Below are 19086 nucleotides of genomic sequence, written 5' to 3'. Positions count from 1 at the left end.
TGCACCCAAAAGAAGACAATATCAGGTATCTTCTTCTGCTTGAACTTCCAGACAGCCTTTTTAAATTCCTATAAACTTATTAAACAAACTGTTTATTCTTCTAAGTGAATGCAGCCAAGTCAAAATTGCTTTCCATTTTAAATGGTATCTCTGTAAGGTGGACCGTTTTATTGGATTGTTATAATGCAATATTGGAGGCTGCCAGTAGCTGAAGCCCCGGACTGTTCCTGTAATGATTTTATTTAGGGAAGGACTCTCTACAGGAAAAGAGAGGAGATAAGCTTCTAAGAGACGCTGGAGTAACTGTGTCCACTCTCAATCTACTGCACGAACTGGGAAGAGAACCATCACATAGTTGATTATCAAATCAACGTACCTCAAGTATTGAATATGGGGTACATTTTTTATGCTTATAACTAGTAGTGAAGGGGACAGAATTCAAATATAAATGTTTAAAGCCAATTTTCCTGTCACTGTGAGAGGAGAACATAGGATTAGGCATCACCATTTCAATTAGGGACAGTTTATTTCTACCCAATGGTTAGAGAAACTGAAATGTATATACCAGCACCCAGATTTTCAGGTATAAATGTAAAATTACTTGCACCAAAATGCTTCCATACTTCACAGGTGAGGTGCATGTACAGCAAGAGAAATTTCACATGGACAAGTAGAAGTCTACCGCTTAGCCACATGAATACCATGCATTATTCTGGAGAGGAGTATCAAACCATAATAAACATAAGACACTTACTGTAATCCCTACATTTTGAGTGTCTGTCATATCCTGGCTGCCAACCAAACAGGGAGGTCTGTTACGGAACCTTTAATACAGCAACTCCCTATATAAATAGTTATCAGTGGCCATCTTGTCTCTCCTGCCTAAAGGGGTACTTGTTTTCTCTGCAGCCCCCTCTAGTACACTAATGAGTATGTTGACTTGTGCGTTTACTAGGAGACTGCACTAGTGAATTTACATTAGAAAAAAACAATCCTGAATATGAATATTTCCATAGGGACTTGAATATTCATCCTCATCTCAGTCATACAAGATGAAGAAAATTCTCAGCTCATGCTGAAATCAGCACTTTTCAGGATCAGAACTTATTTACTGGGAAAGGTCTTTTATAAAAACTATTACTTTACCAATTCTGTCAGGGCATGGAAGAACTGTGGGCCTGGAATGGAGCTATTTTGCAGCTCACTTAAGCAAATCAAAAGTGAAAAGAAGTCTCAAATGGGAAGGGAAACTTTTTAAAAAGTCATGATGTAGAGAGAAGTTTATTTTAAGATAACTCTTAAATTTAAAAAGCAGTGGATCAGCCCATTTCATTAACAGCAACATCAAATTAATACCTGTAGGCTGGTCAGCAGCACTACCACTATATGATCATCAATGTGCCATTCCTAACGTAGAAAAAAGGTACTCACCATCTCCTGGCATTGACATAAAATGAGCATCAACTCGCTTCTCATCTTCTCCATACTCATTCTTTGCCAGTAAGGTATAAGCTCCATTGTTCAAGTGGGTAGGGTTGTCCAACTGAAGGCAGCCATGGTATTCACTTTGATTGATAACATGTATTTTAGTACAGATGTATTCTGACTCATTCAGTATAGCCCCTTCATAGAACCACTGCAGTGTGGGTTTAGGGTTCCCTTTCACAGTGAATGGAATGCACCAGTGGTGGTCCGAGGTTGGAGATTCAATAAATGTGATATTTGGTGCAACTATATTGAAAAAAAGAGTGAACAACATCAGAAAATCCTGAACATGTCTCCCCCCCTCCCCGCCACCCCAATATTTAGGAATTTTTTTCTAATCATTAAAGCTAAAAGATAGTCAGTTGTGAAAACTACACTCTTTAGCTTATTTATAAACATATTCATATAGGAAAACAGAGAGAGTACACCCACTTACTCTGATTATGGTTCTAAATTCAGACCTGAATTGGACAGTAGCTCTGGAAACTATTGTTTAGAAAGGGATGTACAAATGGGTTTGGATAAAATCAGGAACAGCTTTAAGCACTTCTGGTTTTGTGGGGTGAGAAATGTCCTCCTAAAGGTTTTTGTTTAATGTGAACTCCTCCACATTGTTTTTAAGCCAAAGCACCAAGTACTATAAAAAGTGTTGAAGAGCTAATTAAAATGTGAAACAGCACTGGAAGTATATTCAAATCAGCATCCACATTTTTAGGTGATTTTCATCATAGCATCATGGATACTAGAGAGCAAGAGCAGTCCACTTTTTCAAGATGTGGGCTGGAACAACCTGGCTGCAGTCCAACTCAGGCAAGCTGGCTTCAGAAGTACACTAGCAGTAAGGTTTGCATGTACCCTTTCTGGGACCAGGCACCTGGGGGCTCCACTGGTACCAGACCCACTTGTCCCAGCCCCCTGTTTCCCAGCAGGAGTGGAGGTGCAGCTTCCAGCTGGTGGGGAGCTGTGAGGGGCAGCTGAAAGCTGCATCCACACTGCTGCTGTTTTTCCCCACCTCCCAGTTGTAGCACGGGTGTAGCTGGAAGGCCCCAGTTCCAGCTTACTTTGCCACTGGCTGAAAATTGTGCCTGCCCTGCAGCCAAGGAGCAGGGAGGTGAGGGGAAATGCAGGTACAGCTTCCAGCTATTCACCTACAGTATAGCCGCAGCATGGGCATGGCCAGAGGCAAAGTCTTCCAGCTTTGTGGGCTAGATCTGGCCCATGGGCAGTATATTGCTGACCCCTGCTATCTCCTAACCAGTACAAGATCATTTCCTACAGTACATTTTCTAGTATGCTATTGAATTCAAAATGTCCCAATTTTATGGACCACACTATTGATCCCTTTGGGAGATTTTTCCACAACATTGCACATTTCACTGACAAGAAGTTTTCCTTGTTACTCATCCAATTTCCATCTAGTTATATTCCTTCATACCATTCATAATGCAGTCAATCTGGGATTCCTTGCTAATACCCTTCAAAATATTTGTGGTTTATGTCCCTTCCAGTAGCTATTTGACATCTGATTTAAATTTATAAAACATTTCATCTATAGATACTTCTTTAATCTAATCTGCCATGAGCATCTACTAAGCAAATTTTTGTCTAAGCCTGAGCCTTCCAAATGATGATTCCTGTGAAGAGTCAACAGCTGAAGACTATTTAAATATCCTACTTAATTCACTTTAAATAGATTCATGCTGGAATCTTACAGTTAAGAGGTTAGTGATTTTATCCCATGTACCAACTCTCTTGTCCTGACCATAACAAGTAAATTGATTATTTCAGAGCTATGGGTAAAGTAAAATATGCCTGGGAAAACAAATGTTACAGAATAACTATTTTTTAACATACCAGAATTACTGTTTTAGAGGAAAGGCTTTAACACTTAATACTATTAAGATAATAGGGTCAATTATTACTGTGTGCACCTCTCCTTCTATACACACACATATTCATATGTATATAATGTGTATATATATATATATATATATATATATATATATATATATACACACACACATCTCCAGTTTATATTGTCTCTTGAACATTTGGGACTTCAAACATTGACTTAAATGAGTTCAAACTGAAAGTTAAGACAGGTATAAGCCCAGATACGCAGGGATGTTCAGTTCCATGTAGTAAAACATTAAAAAATAACAACTTCTGATTGTGCTGTTAAATGTAATATAGTTCATAAACTTGGAGGATATTTTACTTCAATAACTTATGTGCCCAACAGACATTTACACCCAACATTTTTTGTGCTGATGCAGTTTGATCAGGGTTCTCTGCAGCTGAAATTGTATGCAACACTGATTACGTACAGAACACCGTGAGCTCAACAGAAGCTTGGTCTTCTCCCACAATATTTTCTGCTAAACAAGAAATCCGTAGTCCATTGTCCTTAGAAGAAACATTCTTTATGGTTAATGAGGCAGGATTCTTACTTGTATCACTCTGCAAATGACAAGAAAAGAAACAAACATGTGTCAACTACCTTGTAGAACAAGTGACAGAGTTGAAATAACAATGATTCCGGAGCCTTTTAGTTTTCCTTCCCTATAACCTTATTGCTGTTCAATTGACTGGCCATTATATATATATATAAATATATATATATGTATATATAGAGAGAGATATATAAAGGGCTTAGTCCATCTGTCTGTCTGTCTGTCCATAACGCTTGTGGGGGCACGGCTCCTGGCAGGGCGTGGCTCCAGCCAGTGCTGCGTCAAGAATGCCTGTCAAGAATGATGGGCAGGGCAGGGCTCCACCGTCCACCTCTATGACAGCGCTCCATCCCCACCATCATTCTTGATGAGCAATTCACCCCACACACAGCACTAGCTGGAGCCATGCTCCACCAGGAGCCACACACCCCCAAGAGCATTATGAACAGACAAACAGACACACAGGCAGGTGAACTAAATATATAGAATAAAGGGCTTAGTCCATCTGCCTGTCTGTCTGTTTGTAATGTTCTTGTGGCACATGGCTCCCAGTGGGGCAGGGCTCCGGCCAGTGCTTCACGCAGGGCGAATTGCCTGTCAAGATTGACAGCAAGGATGGGGGATGAGGGAGTGGTGCAGGGCCAGGCACGGAGGGTGGGGGAAGAATGACAGCGGGGACAGAGCGCTGCCATGACAGCGCGGATGGAGGGGACAGGGTGGAGGAGGGGTGCGGGGCCAGACACAGAGTGGGGGGCAGGGAGAAAGATGGCAGGGATAGAATGCTCCCATGACAGTGGGGATGGAGGGGATGGAGGGGACAGAGCAGGGGGTTGAGGCCAGCACCACTGGCCTCACTGACCCCCTGGTCCTGCTCCTTCCTTGTAGACGGCGGCGGCGTGGGATGGTGGCGGAAAGGAACAGAGGGGATGGCAGGGACAGTGTGGGACTGCAGAGCGCCACCATGAAAGTGGTGATGGAGGAGACAAAGCAGGGGGGCAAGGCCAGCACTGCTGGCCTCACCCCACTCCCCCGGTCCTGTTCCATGGAGGCAAGGATGGCACAGGGTGGTGGTGGCATGGAACTGGCCTCGCCCTCCCCCCCCTAGCCCCCACCATCATCCTTGATGGGCAATTCGTTAGTATTTTCATAAAATTTTATTCAGCACCATAGTATTATATATTAAATAAGATTCTATGGCACTCTGTTGATTTACACCCACATAATCTCGCCTAAGAAACTGCTGATATACAATCTTCAGTGGCACTGAACAGTGTAGAAACAGTATGGAATTTGGTCTGTTCATTATGCCCATTAACAACACTGTCTGTATGCTGCACAACCTCTATTATCTAAAATTACAAACATCTCGGTGCTTTAAAACATATTAAGGTCGGGAACCAGAAACCATGAGTGCAGATTTCAGAAACCAGATGAATACACAAACTCCAAGCATCAAGCTCATCCACTCCCAGTCCCTCTCTTCTGACATTTCTTCCTTTGCATCAAAATTTGATTGGCCTTTTCAGACCCATTCCCTTGCTCATTCCCTCTGCTTTATGTCATCACTCATTCATTTTAAGGCCTACTCTGAACTTCTTTTCTCAGTCATGCTCTCACCCATAGGTGACTGGTAGGAGGTGCATGTGCCCCGCTTGATGGCCAACACTAATGCTGTCAGTAGGGCTGGTGCCCCCCTGACAGGGCTGCTGTCATCACCCCCCCTCCCCCCCAATTCAGGAGGCACCAGTCACTAATGCTCTCACTTCCTATGTTCCTTTCAACCTTTGCTTTTCCATTGCTTTAATCTCTATCACTTTTTGCTTTGAACCTTTACTCTACACTACTTCTCTCTAATCTTTGAGCAGCCTATAGCTATAAATAAAAGTTTTATTTGAAGCGGGATCAGCTTTGCTAGAATAAGTCCCAGCACAGATGATTTGCTTCACTAGATGACACAGATATCGCCCATTGTCCTGAGTCAGGTGCACCAGCATGACAGGCATGTCTGGGGTATCCCCTCCAAGGAATTCCCAAGGCAAACCTCTACAAGTAGACCAACCTGGAAAGGCACTCTCAGGGCTTCAGGGGCCTATTTCTGCTGGAGAATTGCCAGGGCACATAGGATTGGACCCCTGAAGCCCCAGGAGTGTCAGTCCAGTGTGGCTGGAGAGGCAGTTCCAGGCTGCCAGTGTTCTCACACCATAAAACAAGCAGACATCCACCACAAGAAAGTGGCATAAATTTATACCACCTATTGTCATGGTCACAATTTTGGACAGTTGTGGCGCAAAAAGGGGCATGGACATCTGTTTTCTTGGGCTTTGTACCTCCATAAAAACTTTTTGAAGGCACAAAGGCTGCATCTGTTTCCAGCCTACTTCGCCACAACTACAAAGTGTTCTCCCAAAACTTTGTTTTGAAAGCTTCCTTCTAGCCTGAATCTTTCCTACAGCAAATTGGTTTCTTCAAGCTCCTGAACTATTGCCCCTATCATCTTGTTGCATTTGAGTGTAAGCTGATTGAGGCACACCTTGAGTCTTTTATATTTTATAAAGCTCTGTGTGCATTTAAAGCACTACCTAAACAATAATTGGATTATGTGCTGCAACATTAAAAGACATCAGAATGAATGACAAATGAAGTGTCAGGCCTTAAGCCAAAAAGCTTGGATTCTATTATCTTAAAGCAGGTCCTTAAAATGGCCAAAAACAACTCTCTGTTTTCGTCAGTTTTACATAAAATAGTCTAATGTTGCTTTAAAGAAGAAAAGTAAACAAAATAAATCTGAAAAAATGAACAGTTCACAAATCTACTTAACTTCCCTTGCTAGGACTTCTATATGATCCCCATGAGCGAGCTGCAGCATTGCAGATACCATAGTATTGCAGATACCATAGCATTGAACCATAGTAACTTCAATATTCCTCTTTGGGTTGTAAGGAATTGTCCATTGTCTCATTCTGACTACCCTCTTCTCCACTGAAGTAAACAGCAAAACTCCCATTGACCTAAATGATGCAAGGCTTCTTACTCCAATGCTACATTTACCCATGTGTTTAACTTGACTCACTAGTCCTACTGTAATCACTGGGACTTGCACCAGATGGAAGAGTCCATTCACAGGGAACGGACTGCAGTATCAGGGCCAAAGTGCATAGTAAAAACTCCAACTGAAGCAAAAGTTAAGCACGTGGATAACTAAACTCTATTCCTGCAAGGATTTTTCCTTATAAGAAGAAAATACACAGAAGTACTAGGAGGAGCAATATGAGAGACAAAAACAAAGACATGAAGGTGTGAAGAAGAGGAATAAAAATAGAAAACCAATTAGCAAAGAAAGGGAAGGCTAGTGGTGAATGGCAAATGAATTTAAAGAGCACTCCATGTCTTACTCTTGAAAGGACTAGTGTTACTCCATAGCTAGCCTTCCATTACAAGCCCCTTTGAAATTTCACAGATCCAAAATTATGCCAGGATAGAATTTTCCTGGAAAGCTTTTAAACAAACTGGATGCTCCATTTTAAAGATAAAAAGGTATTAAAAAAGCGCAAGGTGATCTCATTTAAGCATTATCCTCCGTTTGTTTTGGTTTAAAAAAAGGCTTGGTATAGGCTCCCCAAATTGTTTTGATCTCTCAGTCTTGGTGGTGGACTGGTGTGTTTCGCTAGTTTAAAAGTCAAGTTTTAAAATTAATTTCTCTGTATGTTACAGACCTTAGCATTCTTAATTCTAACAGCCACAAAGCAAGTCTTATGATTACCTATACAGGCCTAATATAATGAGCTGTAACAGAAGTTAAAAGGCCACGTGACATTCTGGTTCCCTTGGGATAAAAAAAACGAGTCCTTGCACATCCTGCAAACTGCACTAGCTCTTCTTTCTGGCTTAGGAAAATTCTTAAATATTTTTAAAAATTCAAGGCAGTACATAATTCATTGTAGATGCAACTATTATTGCAATTTTTAATGCAGGGAAGCAATGTGTTAAGGGGGAGTAGAGAGGCAGACAAGGCCAACTATACCACTTCCCCAAAATTTCATCTATAGCAGATGTCCTACTAGGGCATCTCCTTGTCCTTTTCACATTTAAGCAGATGTGGAAGATAGGAACCAGCCCTCTCTGTCAAGCAAAAGCCATACATCTCATATGGAGTAACTTAGGCAGTTTACACTCCAAGATGGCAGAAAGCCACAATTTCAAGACTAAAGCCACAAATTCCAGAATGCAATGCAGATAAGGTAGATTTAAGATATCAGCAGCCCCATGCTGAAATCTTGTCAAAGGCCTTATCAGCATCTGCATTATAAAGAAAATAATCAATGGGTCTCCAACTTGTACACACTGTGAAAATGGGGACAGAATGGTAGGATTGTAAAGGGCAGCATTTGGGTGACATTATAAGTAAGTATTTCATAGATTTCATAGACATTAGGGCTGGAAGGGACCTCAGAAGATCATCGAGTCCAGCCCCCTGCCCAAAGGGCAGGAAGTCAGCTGGGGTCATAGGATCCCAGCAAGATAAGCATCCAGTTTGCTCTTGAAGGTGTTCAGTGTAGGCGCTTGAACCAGCTCCGGTGGCAGGCTGTTCCAGACCTTGGGGGCTTGGACAGTAAATAAATTCTTCCTTATGTCCAGCCTGAAATGGCCTTGTAGAAGTTTATGACCATTCGACCTAGTCGTCATCCCCTGGGGCGCTCTGGTGAACAAACATTCCCCCAGATACTGGTGGTCACCCCTGATAAACTTATAGGTGGCCATCAGATCACCCCTGAGCCAGCGCTTTTCCAGGCTAAAGAGCCCCAGGGCTCTCAGCCTGTCATCATAGGGTCTGCTTCCCTGACCTCTGATCACGCACGTGGCTCTTCTCTGGACTCTCTCAAGCTTCTCCACATCCTTTTTGAATTGTGGAGCCCAAAACTGGATGCAGTACTCCAGCTGCAGCCTCTCCAAGGCCGAGTACAAGGGGAGAATGACGTCCCGGGATTTGCTTGAGAAGCATCTATGGATGCAAGCCAGCATTTTGGTCGCTTTACTAGCTGCAGCATCGCACTGCAGGCTCATGTTCATCTTGTGGTCAATGATGACCCCCAAGTCTCTTTCTTCCACAGTGCTAGCCAACATAGCACTACCGAGCCTATAAGGATGCTGCGGGTTTTTCTTCCCAAGGTGGAGAACCTTGCATTTATCGGCATTGAACACCATCAGATTCTCGTCCGCCCACTAGCTGAGCCTGTCCAGTTCAGCCTGGATCGCCCGCCTGTCTTCTTCTTTCCATATGTTATAATTGAATTTTGTTATTTCCTCTAGAGTAACTTGAAAGTCAAATTTGTATGTTGTTATATTGTTAAAGAAAATAAAAAACCCACATTATCAAGGTGATTTTCCCCACTAAAGTAATTAATATTTACAGCTATAACTCAAGCATATCGTATCTGAGAATACAGTACAATTATAGGTACAACACTTTTTTCATGAAACTTTACATTTACTAAACTAGTATTTTCCTGATAATAAGTGTTTGTTTGAGCTTCACTTTCCTAGCTCATCATGTAACTAGTATTCTTATAGAATTAAAGAACTGTAGTTTACAAATGAAGGTCCATATACTTCAAACAAAAATCAGTATTTCAAGGAACAAATACGTTTTTCCAAGAAGCATTGCATCAGTCACTGTGGATTAAGAACAGCTGGAAAGTAAATGCAAGGATAACATTAATTTTCCATTTCATATTTATGATTATAAAAATAATAAAAATTGAAAGCCATGCTCCAGATCATCCTTCAGCAGATGGATTCAGTCTCTAGAGAGACACATATTTAAATGAAAAGCTTACCTCGTGGTTTGAAACAAGATTAGTGAAAGCCCAGGATACGTTGGGAAGTGGCACTCCAGTGGCATCACAATACACTGTGATGCTATTTCCTTCCAGAACAGTGAGGTTATAACTGCTTAAGTTTGCCAAAGGCAAGCCTATGACACAAGCAAAAAACATGTATGGGTTTATGTTTATCAGAAACACTTTGAAAACAGTCCGTATCTAGTCAAGAATGCAGCTTGCTCAGCTAATCACTGATTTGTTGTGGTAAATAAATGTTCAGTCAAAGAATGCAAAAAGCTCCTTTGATAAAAGTAATGCCCTGGAGCTACTCTTTTCCACCACATACCCAAAAATATTTTATTTTCAAATATATTAAGGTATTGACATAAAGGAACATAGGTAGAAGGTAAAAATGGCACTTAAGCTAATTCTAATGTGTGCCTCCTATCTTGAGGAAAAGTAGGTTGTATCGTATTTTCTCTCCTTTGTAATGGTTGTAATAAAGTCTTTATTTTCCTTTCGCCCAAATAATATTGTCTTAGTATTACCTATGCCATATATATACCATGGGGAAATTGTGCTCCAGGACTTCATGCAGGGGAGGATCTCCAACAAACTCTGTGGCTGCATCCAGGGTTAGGGAGAGACATTCAAAAAGCCTGAGCCTGAATTGATTCAATTTTTGCAGATTAGTCTAACCTGGCTAGATTGAATCAGTTTGAAACAGCACAGCCATTCTCTCTGGACTGAGGAAATTCAGAAATTCAGGCACATACCTGCAGTGGCCCAGGCTAGAAGCAGGGGAGCACTAGAGCAGCCCACCCTTCCCTTGCACAGACTGAGCTGAGGGTGGGGTGTGGCCAGGCCCTAGCAGGACGTTCTGATTAGGGAGGTCTTCCTCAAGCATCCCAGACTTTTCCCCGCTCACTGCTCAAGGGGTAGGAGTATTGTCAGCCCCCCAGCCCCCTGCTAGCACTCTAAGGCAAGCGGGGTGGGGGGTGATACAGTGCATGCATCTGTTGATGACATGGAGCTTTTCAATTGCCCTTCCTGCTTCTTTATACTGTCTGCAGCAAACTGACATATGAGCAAGCCACCAGGAGACAGATAACAGTGCTTATCATCCAATTAGCAAAACAACAGCCTCTCTCTATTTTTTCAAACTTCTTAAACAGCTTACCAGCTGACCTGTTGATTAGCTCCAAACAGCCCTAAGCAGTCACTGTTCTGTCGGCCTATCCAAGTGAAATTAGAGACACTGACACGTCTGCATTAGCTAGCATACCACATGCCTAGGGTCCCTGAGGCTAGGGTCTCTGCTGTGGGAGATGGGAAGGAGAGGAGGGGAGGGGGAGGATTTCCTGTTTGAGCAGCAAGGGGTGGGTAGGGCAAGGGGAAGCCAGGCAGACCTTGCTGTACCTGCAAGTCTCTGCCAGAAGTGCAGCCAGGGAGCAGAGGGGAAGGCCCAGCCCTGCTGTGGAGCAGAGAGCCCCACCCAGCCCAGAGAGCATACCAGGATGCTGGGAGAGTCTGATTTAATTTAAGCCAGCAAGGAATCTGGGACAGATATTTCATAAACTGGTTTGAGCCAAATCAATTAAGTCTGATACTACATTCAACCAGGTTTATCTCAAACTGGTTTCAGCCATTTTCAAACTGGTTTACGTGCACTGAACTTCTCTTCTGTTACAGGTTTAAATCAGTTTTTGGATCACTGAAATCAGTGTATGTGTAATATCTGTCCCTAGCCCTGATGTGTGTGAACGCTAGTTGTTCCCAGGGAATGCCTATGCCACAGGTGCTCTGCACATGGCAAGTTGCCCCAGGTTGGGTAGGGGAGACTGGGGCCAGCACTAGGCTGGCCCCAGAAGCCTTACTTGGGGCCCTGGGGGCCTCCTACTTCATTCCTACACTATCCTCCAGGCAGCAGACTAGTTATAGAACCTAGATCATTTGCTGGGAAGCTGTTCTAACTTCACTCAGAAATGGTCCTCAGAATTAGGGAGACAAAACCCACCCTTACAAACACCTCACCTCTTCCCTGAATTTAGTGGTGTTCTAGCACAGGAATAAAACAAACCCCACAAAGCCACTCTGGGAAAGATTTTCAGCTAGCTCACTGCCCAACAGGTCCACCACTGGGAACTCATATAAATGGCCAAATTTTCAGAAGTGTCAAAACACTGGGAGTTCCAAGAAAAAGAGGATTTTTGAAAATTCAAAGACTTCATTAAAGAGCTTAAATTAAAGCAGGACTCTTGAAAAATATGACCAGCAGTGTATGAGACCAGGAGTAGATTTGGTTTTCAGGTGCACAACACATGACAAGCATATTTTTGCTGTCCTTCAAAACTATATTTATCTTCATGGAAAAAATAAGCACACAGGATGCTGAAAATACAGGGCCTTTGTTAGGAAATTTTGTGCCATCATCTGGAGCCGTCATCCACTATGGACAGATAACTCTAGCCTTGCCCTCAACCATGAAGCACACCTCATTAGTAATGAGAGGCATGTTTTGTTTGCAATTGATCATCTAAAACAACAGGCAGTGCCTGCTATTCCAAATACCTATTTACTATACTTCACCACATTCCCTTTCTCTTTCTGGTTTAATCAGCATGAAACTAATGAACTTCCATTATGAAATTGCAGGTATACAAGTATACCGAGGTGATGTTTTTTATAAAGTCCCAAATAAGCAAATAATCAGATGATTTATGTTAATTGGACCACATAATATGTTAGCCAAAAATCCAGTAGTAGTTATCTATACTTGAAATATCACTTTAAGCTTAATTAGCTCAATAAAAATGAAATGAGAGATTGTAATAGCAAAGGCAAGACAAATTGTTTTCCAGGCACTGCTTTCTTGCCTAATAAGATTTGAATTCGGCACGAGTATACAATAACTACTTAGGCAATTCTGCTACTGCTTTAAGTGGTGCTGTAATGTGATTCTGATTATAGGCATCATGGATTTCTTCTATTATGCTCACTTTATAAATCAGAAGTTGAAGTTTATTGAGACAGAGCTGAATGGCTGTGTGCCTTGATGCCATAATCTGTTAGCGAAGTAGCCATCTGCTTTTGTTTGCAATGGATTCAAACCTCAGTAGTGTCTGTCAACCAGCCAGGCAGGAAACTAAACTAATTGTAAGGAACATTTAGGTATTAATTATTTTGAATTGGGAGCAGGGAAGACAAGTAATGAGATCATTTGCTCTCTGCAGACACCCTCCCACACCATTTCTGGAAACGCTTTGACTCCTGTGGTCATACCAGATTCTGGGAGTGAGACTTAGCCATTAACAGGCTGCTACTTCTTCCCAGTAGTACCATCCTGGACAATATATACATGGTATCACTTAAGTAAAATGAGCAGTGCTCAAAGTGTGGCTCTATTGCATTCAAGGTTTCTGCTAACAGCGTGTTTCATATAAAACTTCTCATCTAAATGGAAATAAATCCAATGTTGACCAATTAGGGCATTAGTTGGATTTCTATTAAATTTCTGAGACAAATTCTTGCAGTGATTTCTGATTTTTGAACCAAGTGTCTTTACAAGACTTATTTGTGAAAGTCAGCGAAGGCAAATCTTCCTCCCTCTCTTTAAGGGAAATAACTGCATGCATGCACTTTCCCAGACAGCAACAGGAGCTCCCCCTCCACCAACAGATCACTAGATCACAAGAGGGCCCTGAAGCCCAAAACTGGTAAAAATTGTAGAGATCCATGCTCATCAGAAGGGGAATAAAGCAAAGCGTCATAACAAGTTTAGTTATGAAAGAACATTAAAAGAGCTGGGGATCAGTTTATGGAGTGGATAGGAGAACAGAAAGAGGTGCCCTGGCTCTTCAGTTAGGATGTGTGATATATGAACTGTATTTGCAGTCCCCAGATTCCAGAGCAGGGTGGAGGGTGTCTGTTTTTCCCATGATTATAGGCTTTGCTGGTTGCCATATAGGGCCAAGGAGAAATATTTTCTCTTCCTGTTTCTACAGGTGTCAGGGTATTTTTTTCACATGCCTCAAAAGTACTGGTTGTTGTCTGGAGCCAAGGCTGGGGCTTTTGACTGGGATATGACAATGTTTCTGTTGAGGCTAAAATAATCTTGAGTTTTCTGGTTAGGCTTTGCCTCTCTATTCAGGGTCAGAACAATCATGACAGGGAATCAAGAAAGATTTTTAACCCCTGGGCATATCAGCATGGACAGTGAGGGGTTTTGCCTTCCTCTGTAGCGCACACATGGATCTCTTCCTTTGAGGGTGCTCCCGGGGGGGCATGGCCAGAAGAGGAGGACACTAGGTAGTCTGTGCAGTGGAGAAGAGAAAGGGACACACCCACCTGCCTCTGCTGAATGTGGCTACTAGATCTGTGGCCCGCACAGTGTGTGGCCCCCAGCTGTCTCGAAGTGGGACACCCATGGTCTAGCTCAGAGGTTCCCAACCTTTTTAGATCAAGGACCAGCAAACCGCGGACTGGCAAACCGTGGACCGGCAGACAGAGCAGGGACAGGCAAGGGTGGAGGCCTGGCCAGACACTGGCCCTGGGAAGGGGGCAGGGAAGAGTTTTATTCCCCGCCCCCTCCTGTCCCATCAGCGCAGACCTGTATGTCTCTGCCAGCTACTCTGGCGGGGGGGTAAGGGCCATGGCCAGCCCCAGCAGTAGCTCTGAGTGAACTGGCCAGGGTGGGGTTTAATTCCCCAATCTGTGTCCCACCGGCATGGACCTGGGCCAGGGTCCCCCAGGCACTCCCCCTCGCTGTTGCAGTGGCAGGGCCAGGGCATGGCTAAATGCCACCAGGCATGGCCCCTAAGGTGGGGGGGCCAGGGAGGGAGGGTTATTCCCCGCTCTAGCCCCACTGCCCTGGTGGACTGCAGCTGGGATCTTCCACCCTCGACTGCCGCTGCCCCCACTGGCTCCATGTGTGGGGCAAGCAGCTGGATAAGCCCCCTCCACAAGATACCACAGGGAGGGGGAAATAACTCCCGTCCCTGAACCCTTGTGTAAGGGGTCCTGCAGGCTGGCCTTTAACCACACCCCTGTTCTGCTGCTGCAGTTGCGATGGGGCAGGGCCCTGACGGGGCAGTATCCCCTGTCCTGGTGTCCGGACAGCACAACCATCTTCCCGGTGGGGGGGCTGCAGGTGGGAATCAGCACTGCCACAGCCTGCATGGGGAGGGAGCCATCACTCTCCCCAGCACCACTGCCACCTCTAGTCTGCTTTCCCCAACCCCACCCCTTCCCACAGCATGGCCCTCCTCACTGGGAAGAGGTTCACACTTCAAGACACTGTGGCGTGGCCTGCTGCCCCTCTCATGGTTGCTCCCCCCTCCCTCCTCACCACTCTGGCAGGGCCCCTTAGGCAGAGGGCAGGGAGGGGGGTTATTTTCCCCTCCTTCCAGTGGCCAGCAGAAGGGGCTTATTCTGCCACTTGCTCCCTGGGAGTGGTGGTGGTTGGGGTGGACAGACCCCACTGCAGTCCCCCAGGGATAGAGGGGGAACTAACCCTGCTCCCTGCCCCCCACCTAAGGGACTCTGCTGGCCAGGCTTTAGCTGCATCCCTGCGCCAGAAGGGGCAAAGGAGAAGTGACCATGACAGGTAGCAGCCCCTGTCAGTGTCCAGGAGCGTAAGCCTCTTCCCGGCAGGGTGGGGGCAGGGTGGGGAAAGCTGTTGCACACTAGTGGTAGCAGTGGTGCTGGGGGGTGGGGGTGGTGATGGCCCCCTCCAAGCCCCAGTGCCACTGCCCACTCTGTGCAGTCCACAGCAGTGCTGACCCCCACTTGTGGCACCCTGCTGGGAAGAGGCTTGTACTGCCCGGACACCAGGGCTGGGGCTGCTGCCCCATCAGGGCCCTGCTCCCTTGCCACTTCAGTTGTGGGCCTGGGGCACAGCCAGAGGCTGGCTGGCAGGGCCCCTTAAGCAAGTGGGCAGGGAAGGAACCCCTGGCCAGCTCACTTCAAGTTACTGCTGGCTGGGGCTGGCCATGCCCCCCCAGCACAACTTCCTTGCAGCTGAGGGCTGCTCTAGCAACCCCTCAGCTCTTGGCCTAAGTGACTGCAGGCATGTGCCTGCATTTCCTCAGTCTGGATGGGATGTGTAGCTGCAAACTGATTCAATCTAGGCAGGCTAGACTAACCTACAAAGATTGAATCAATTCAGGCTTCGGCTTTTTGAATGTCTGTCCCTAGACCTAGTGACAAGTCAGAGCTGTGCAGGCAAGAAACAGTATTAACCCTTAATATGTGACTGCTTACAGCATAATCTTACTAACATTGTTTAACGTTTCACAGATTTAGTGTAGTCTAAGTATAATGTGTAACTCTACCATTATTCTCATGCTTTCTGAATTTTGGCCTTACTTGTTGCTGTTAAGGAATCAGTAGGAAGATGGCAGTGAAAACAGGCTGTTGAAGATTCTGAGACAAAGGCACAGATTTTAGATCTACTTTCTTCTCTATGCAGTGATCTAAACTCCACCACAGGCAACCCACACACTTTTTGATCAAGTGAAACTGACAAATATGCATGTTAAAAAACCAGGTGTTTTCTCCTTTGTCATGCTAGGGTGATGTATGGGGGCAAGAAGATTCTTCTCACAATCTCACTGCTAGTACAGCTCTCTCACTTTCCTTCTCTCCTTTCAAGTTCCTTACCATCTCTTAGCTCATACAGCACACACCACTTTGACTTAAAAGTTTCACATGTATGTAGTTCTGAATGACAGGTGTTTTTATGTCTTCACTTACTACAAAATTAAGCAATACAAAACAAAACACCACTCAGGATCCCAAAATGGCAGGAAAAAAATGGCATGAAATTCACCTGAGAAATAGTGACTTACTCACTCCCTTTCATATAAATGAAATGCTCCATGTCTGGCAGTTGCACTAAAAGCCAGTGAGATCTAGAATCAGGTTTATAAAAGAGGTACAGGTCATCCCACCACCCCCACCACTACTTTTAACGCTTCAGGGATTAGGTTGCCCATGCAGGATGTGGAAGATCCAAGTTCAGCTTCCTCTACTGTCTGAATGCATGTCGATTTGAATCTGCATCTCCCTCCACCTAACCCGGCTAGAGGATCTTGTAGAACTGCTCTCTGAACGTGCTTTCAGGGTAGAAACAGACATTGCCTGACATCATATTTGTGTTGCCATAAAAAGTTATATGGCAGAACAAAGGGCCAGCAAATAGACACCCCTACCTTTGTTGCACCACATCAGTAGTGTTAAATAGTACTGCTTTACTGTGGCAGATGTCTATCTGCTCTGTAGTGAGAGAGTGCCTAGAGCTGCCCATACTCTTCAGTCACCTTCAGCAGGTGCTCTGGGACTTGAGGGACTCAATCCTACACACCCTAGAAATTCCCACAGAGGATCAGGCCTCTCAAGCCTGAGGATTTCCTCCCTGACTTTTCCTGCTTATGGAGATGCACCCCAGGGAATCCTGGGGCACCTCTCTTTAAGCAGGGAAAGTCGAGGTTTCCTGCTTATGGAGACCTGGCCCTGGGTATCCATGGGTGGGTTTCTATAAGTGAGGAAATCCCACATGGGTCCAGGTGTGAAGGCATGAACCTGGGAAATCCTCAGCACTGTGCCCCCATGTCAGACCCACATAGCCTTATGCCTCCACACTGTGAGATGTGTTGGGTCTCTGCTGACCCATGCCTCATACAGAGGAACAGGTCAGCTCAGGTCAAGGCAAGGAGGTACTGGAAGGTGCAGGACTCAGGAATTTCCCAGCACCCCATGCCTCCATGCTGGGATCTGCACCAACCTGTGCCTCTACATGAAACACAGGTAAGTGTGGAAACCAGTGTGGATCCCAGAGTGGAGGCACACGGCACTGGGAATCCCTGGGTCCTGTGCTGCCCCACACCTCCATGCCAGGACCCACATCATCCCATGGTCATGCAGAGGCTCAAGTCAGCACAAGTTTCAGTGTGGAGACATGAGGTGCTAGAGATTCCCTGGGTGAGGCATGGGTTGCAGTGAGACCTGGTGCAACTCCTGGCAAGGAGAGATGGAGCAGCAAGGGATAGAATCCCCAAGCAAGGAAAACATATCACCCATTTTCCCTCACTGGACCCCCTACCCAATGCAGGACAACAGGTGGTATGTGATTTGCCCAATAAAGTGGATCAGCTGTGCTGGGATGCATCCTACCACAGCTGATCCACTTTATTTGTCAATATCTGTTTTTACCCTCAGTGTCTCTCATTGCAGTTGTCAAATATTAACCATGCCAAAGCAGCCCCAGTAGGAAAGCCTGAGAGTCCCCCACTTTAGAATACTTCATAGCCTGATAGATGAAGCATTGTCCTGAGAGGTAAGAACTGTGGGTTGAAATTCCCTAAAACAGAGAATGGTTTTGAATCCAGATCTCCAATACCCAGAAGGAATACCGCAAGCACTGGACTATGCTATATGAAAGCAGAGCACCAATTCTCATCCTACCTTCCCAGATTTTGTTTCCAGCTGATGCTATTCAATGGACTGTGTCTGAATTTACCAAAAGTTTTGGAACAACTGAAATGATACATATTTTTAGTAGGAAAAAAAATTCTTGGCTCTAAAGAGGACCGTCCCATTCCTGAATACACAAAAGTATATGCAAGGGATTTTATATATATACATATGCATGTATGTATGTATGCATGTATGCATACACACACACATATATATACTTATATGTGTGTGTGTTTATTTATTTGTGTGTGTATATGTGTATCTCTGTGTATATATGTATATGTTATATACACACAAACACCTCTTTTTATATATTATTTATATATTTTATTATGCATGCACCTCATATATATATGAGGTGCATATATAATATATTAATAATTATATATAAATATATAATCAGGCAGAATCAGGCAGTCCTGGATATCCAAGATAAGATTTAAAAAAAAAAGAAAAAAAAATTGGCATCTAGAACAGAACTTCAGCAGAATACATTCACTTCAGCTCAGAATAGAGATCCTGGAAACATCTGTATGGCTGCTGCCCAGCCCTGAAGGCACCTTTAACTCCACATATACCTTAAAAGAGGTGTTTGTGTATGTATATAACACACACACACATATATATATATATACATACACATATACATAAATGAGGTGCTTTCATGGAGAAAAAAAAGACATTTGAAGCTTTTTTGATAACAAGGCAACTACATCTGACCTCCATTATGATCCTTCTATTCCATATCTGAAATCTTCTTAATCATATTATAATACAGCTCAGACAGACTGATGAATTGAATATGGGAGACAACAATCCTCTATTACGCTGAAATGTGTGAAGACATATTTTTA

At 44.2% G+C, this 19086-nt stretch overlaps 1 protein-coding gene across 5 annotated transcripts in view; it reads right to left on the bottom strand.

Moving 5' to 3' along the window:
- Window positions 1–19086, bottom strand: part of NTRK2 (neurotrophic receptor tyrosine kinase 2) — a 324464-nt gene that overhangs the window by 237286 nt on the left and 68092 nt on the right. For all 5 annotated transcript variants that reach the window (XM_019478098.2, XM_006272070.4, XM_019478097.2 and 2 more), the window contains exons 6-8: window positions 9773–9909; window positions 3813–3945; window positions 1432–1731 (exon numbers count right to left, since the gene is read on the bottom strand). In XM_019478098.2, coding sequence (XP_019333643.1) covers window positions 1432–1731; window positions 3813–3945; window positions 9773–9909 — 570 coding nt within the window. The remainder of the gene's footprint in view (window positions 1–1431; window positions 1732–3812; window positions 3946–9772; window positions 9910–19086) is intronic.

This window comes from Alligator mississippiensis, chromosome 3, assembly GCF_030867095.1.
Source record: "Alligator mississippiensis isolate rAllMis1 chromosome 3, rAllMis1, whole genome shotgun sequence".
Classification (NCBI taxonomy): domain Eukaryota; kingdom Metazoa; phylum Chordata; order Crocodylia; family Alligatoridae; genus Alligator; species Alligator mississippiensis.
Note: the sequence above shows the minus strand (reverse complement) of the source record. Positions and strands in the feature narration are given on the sequence as shown.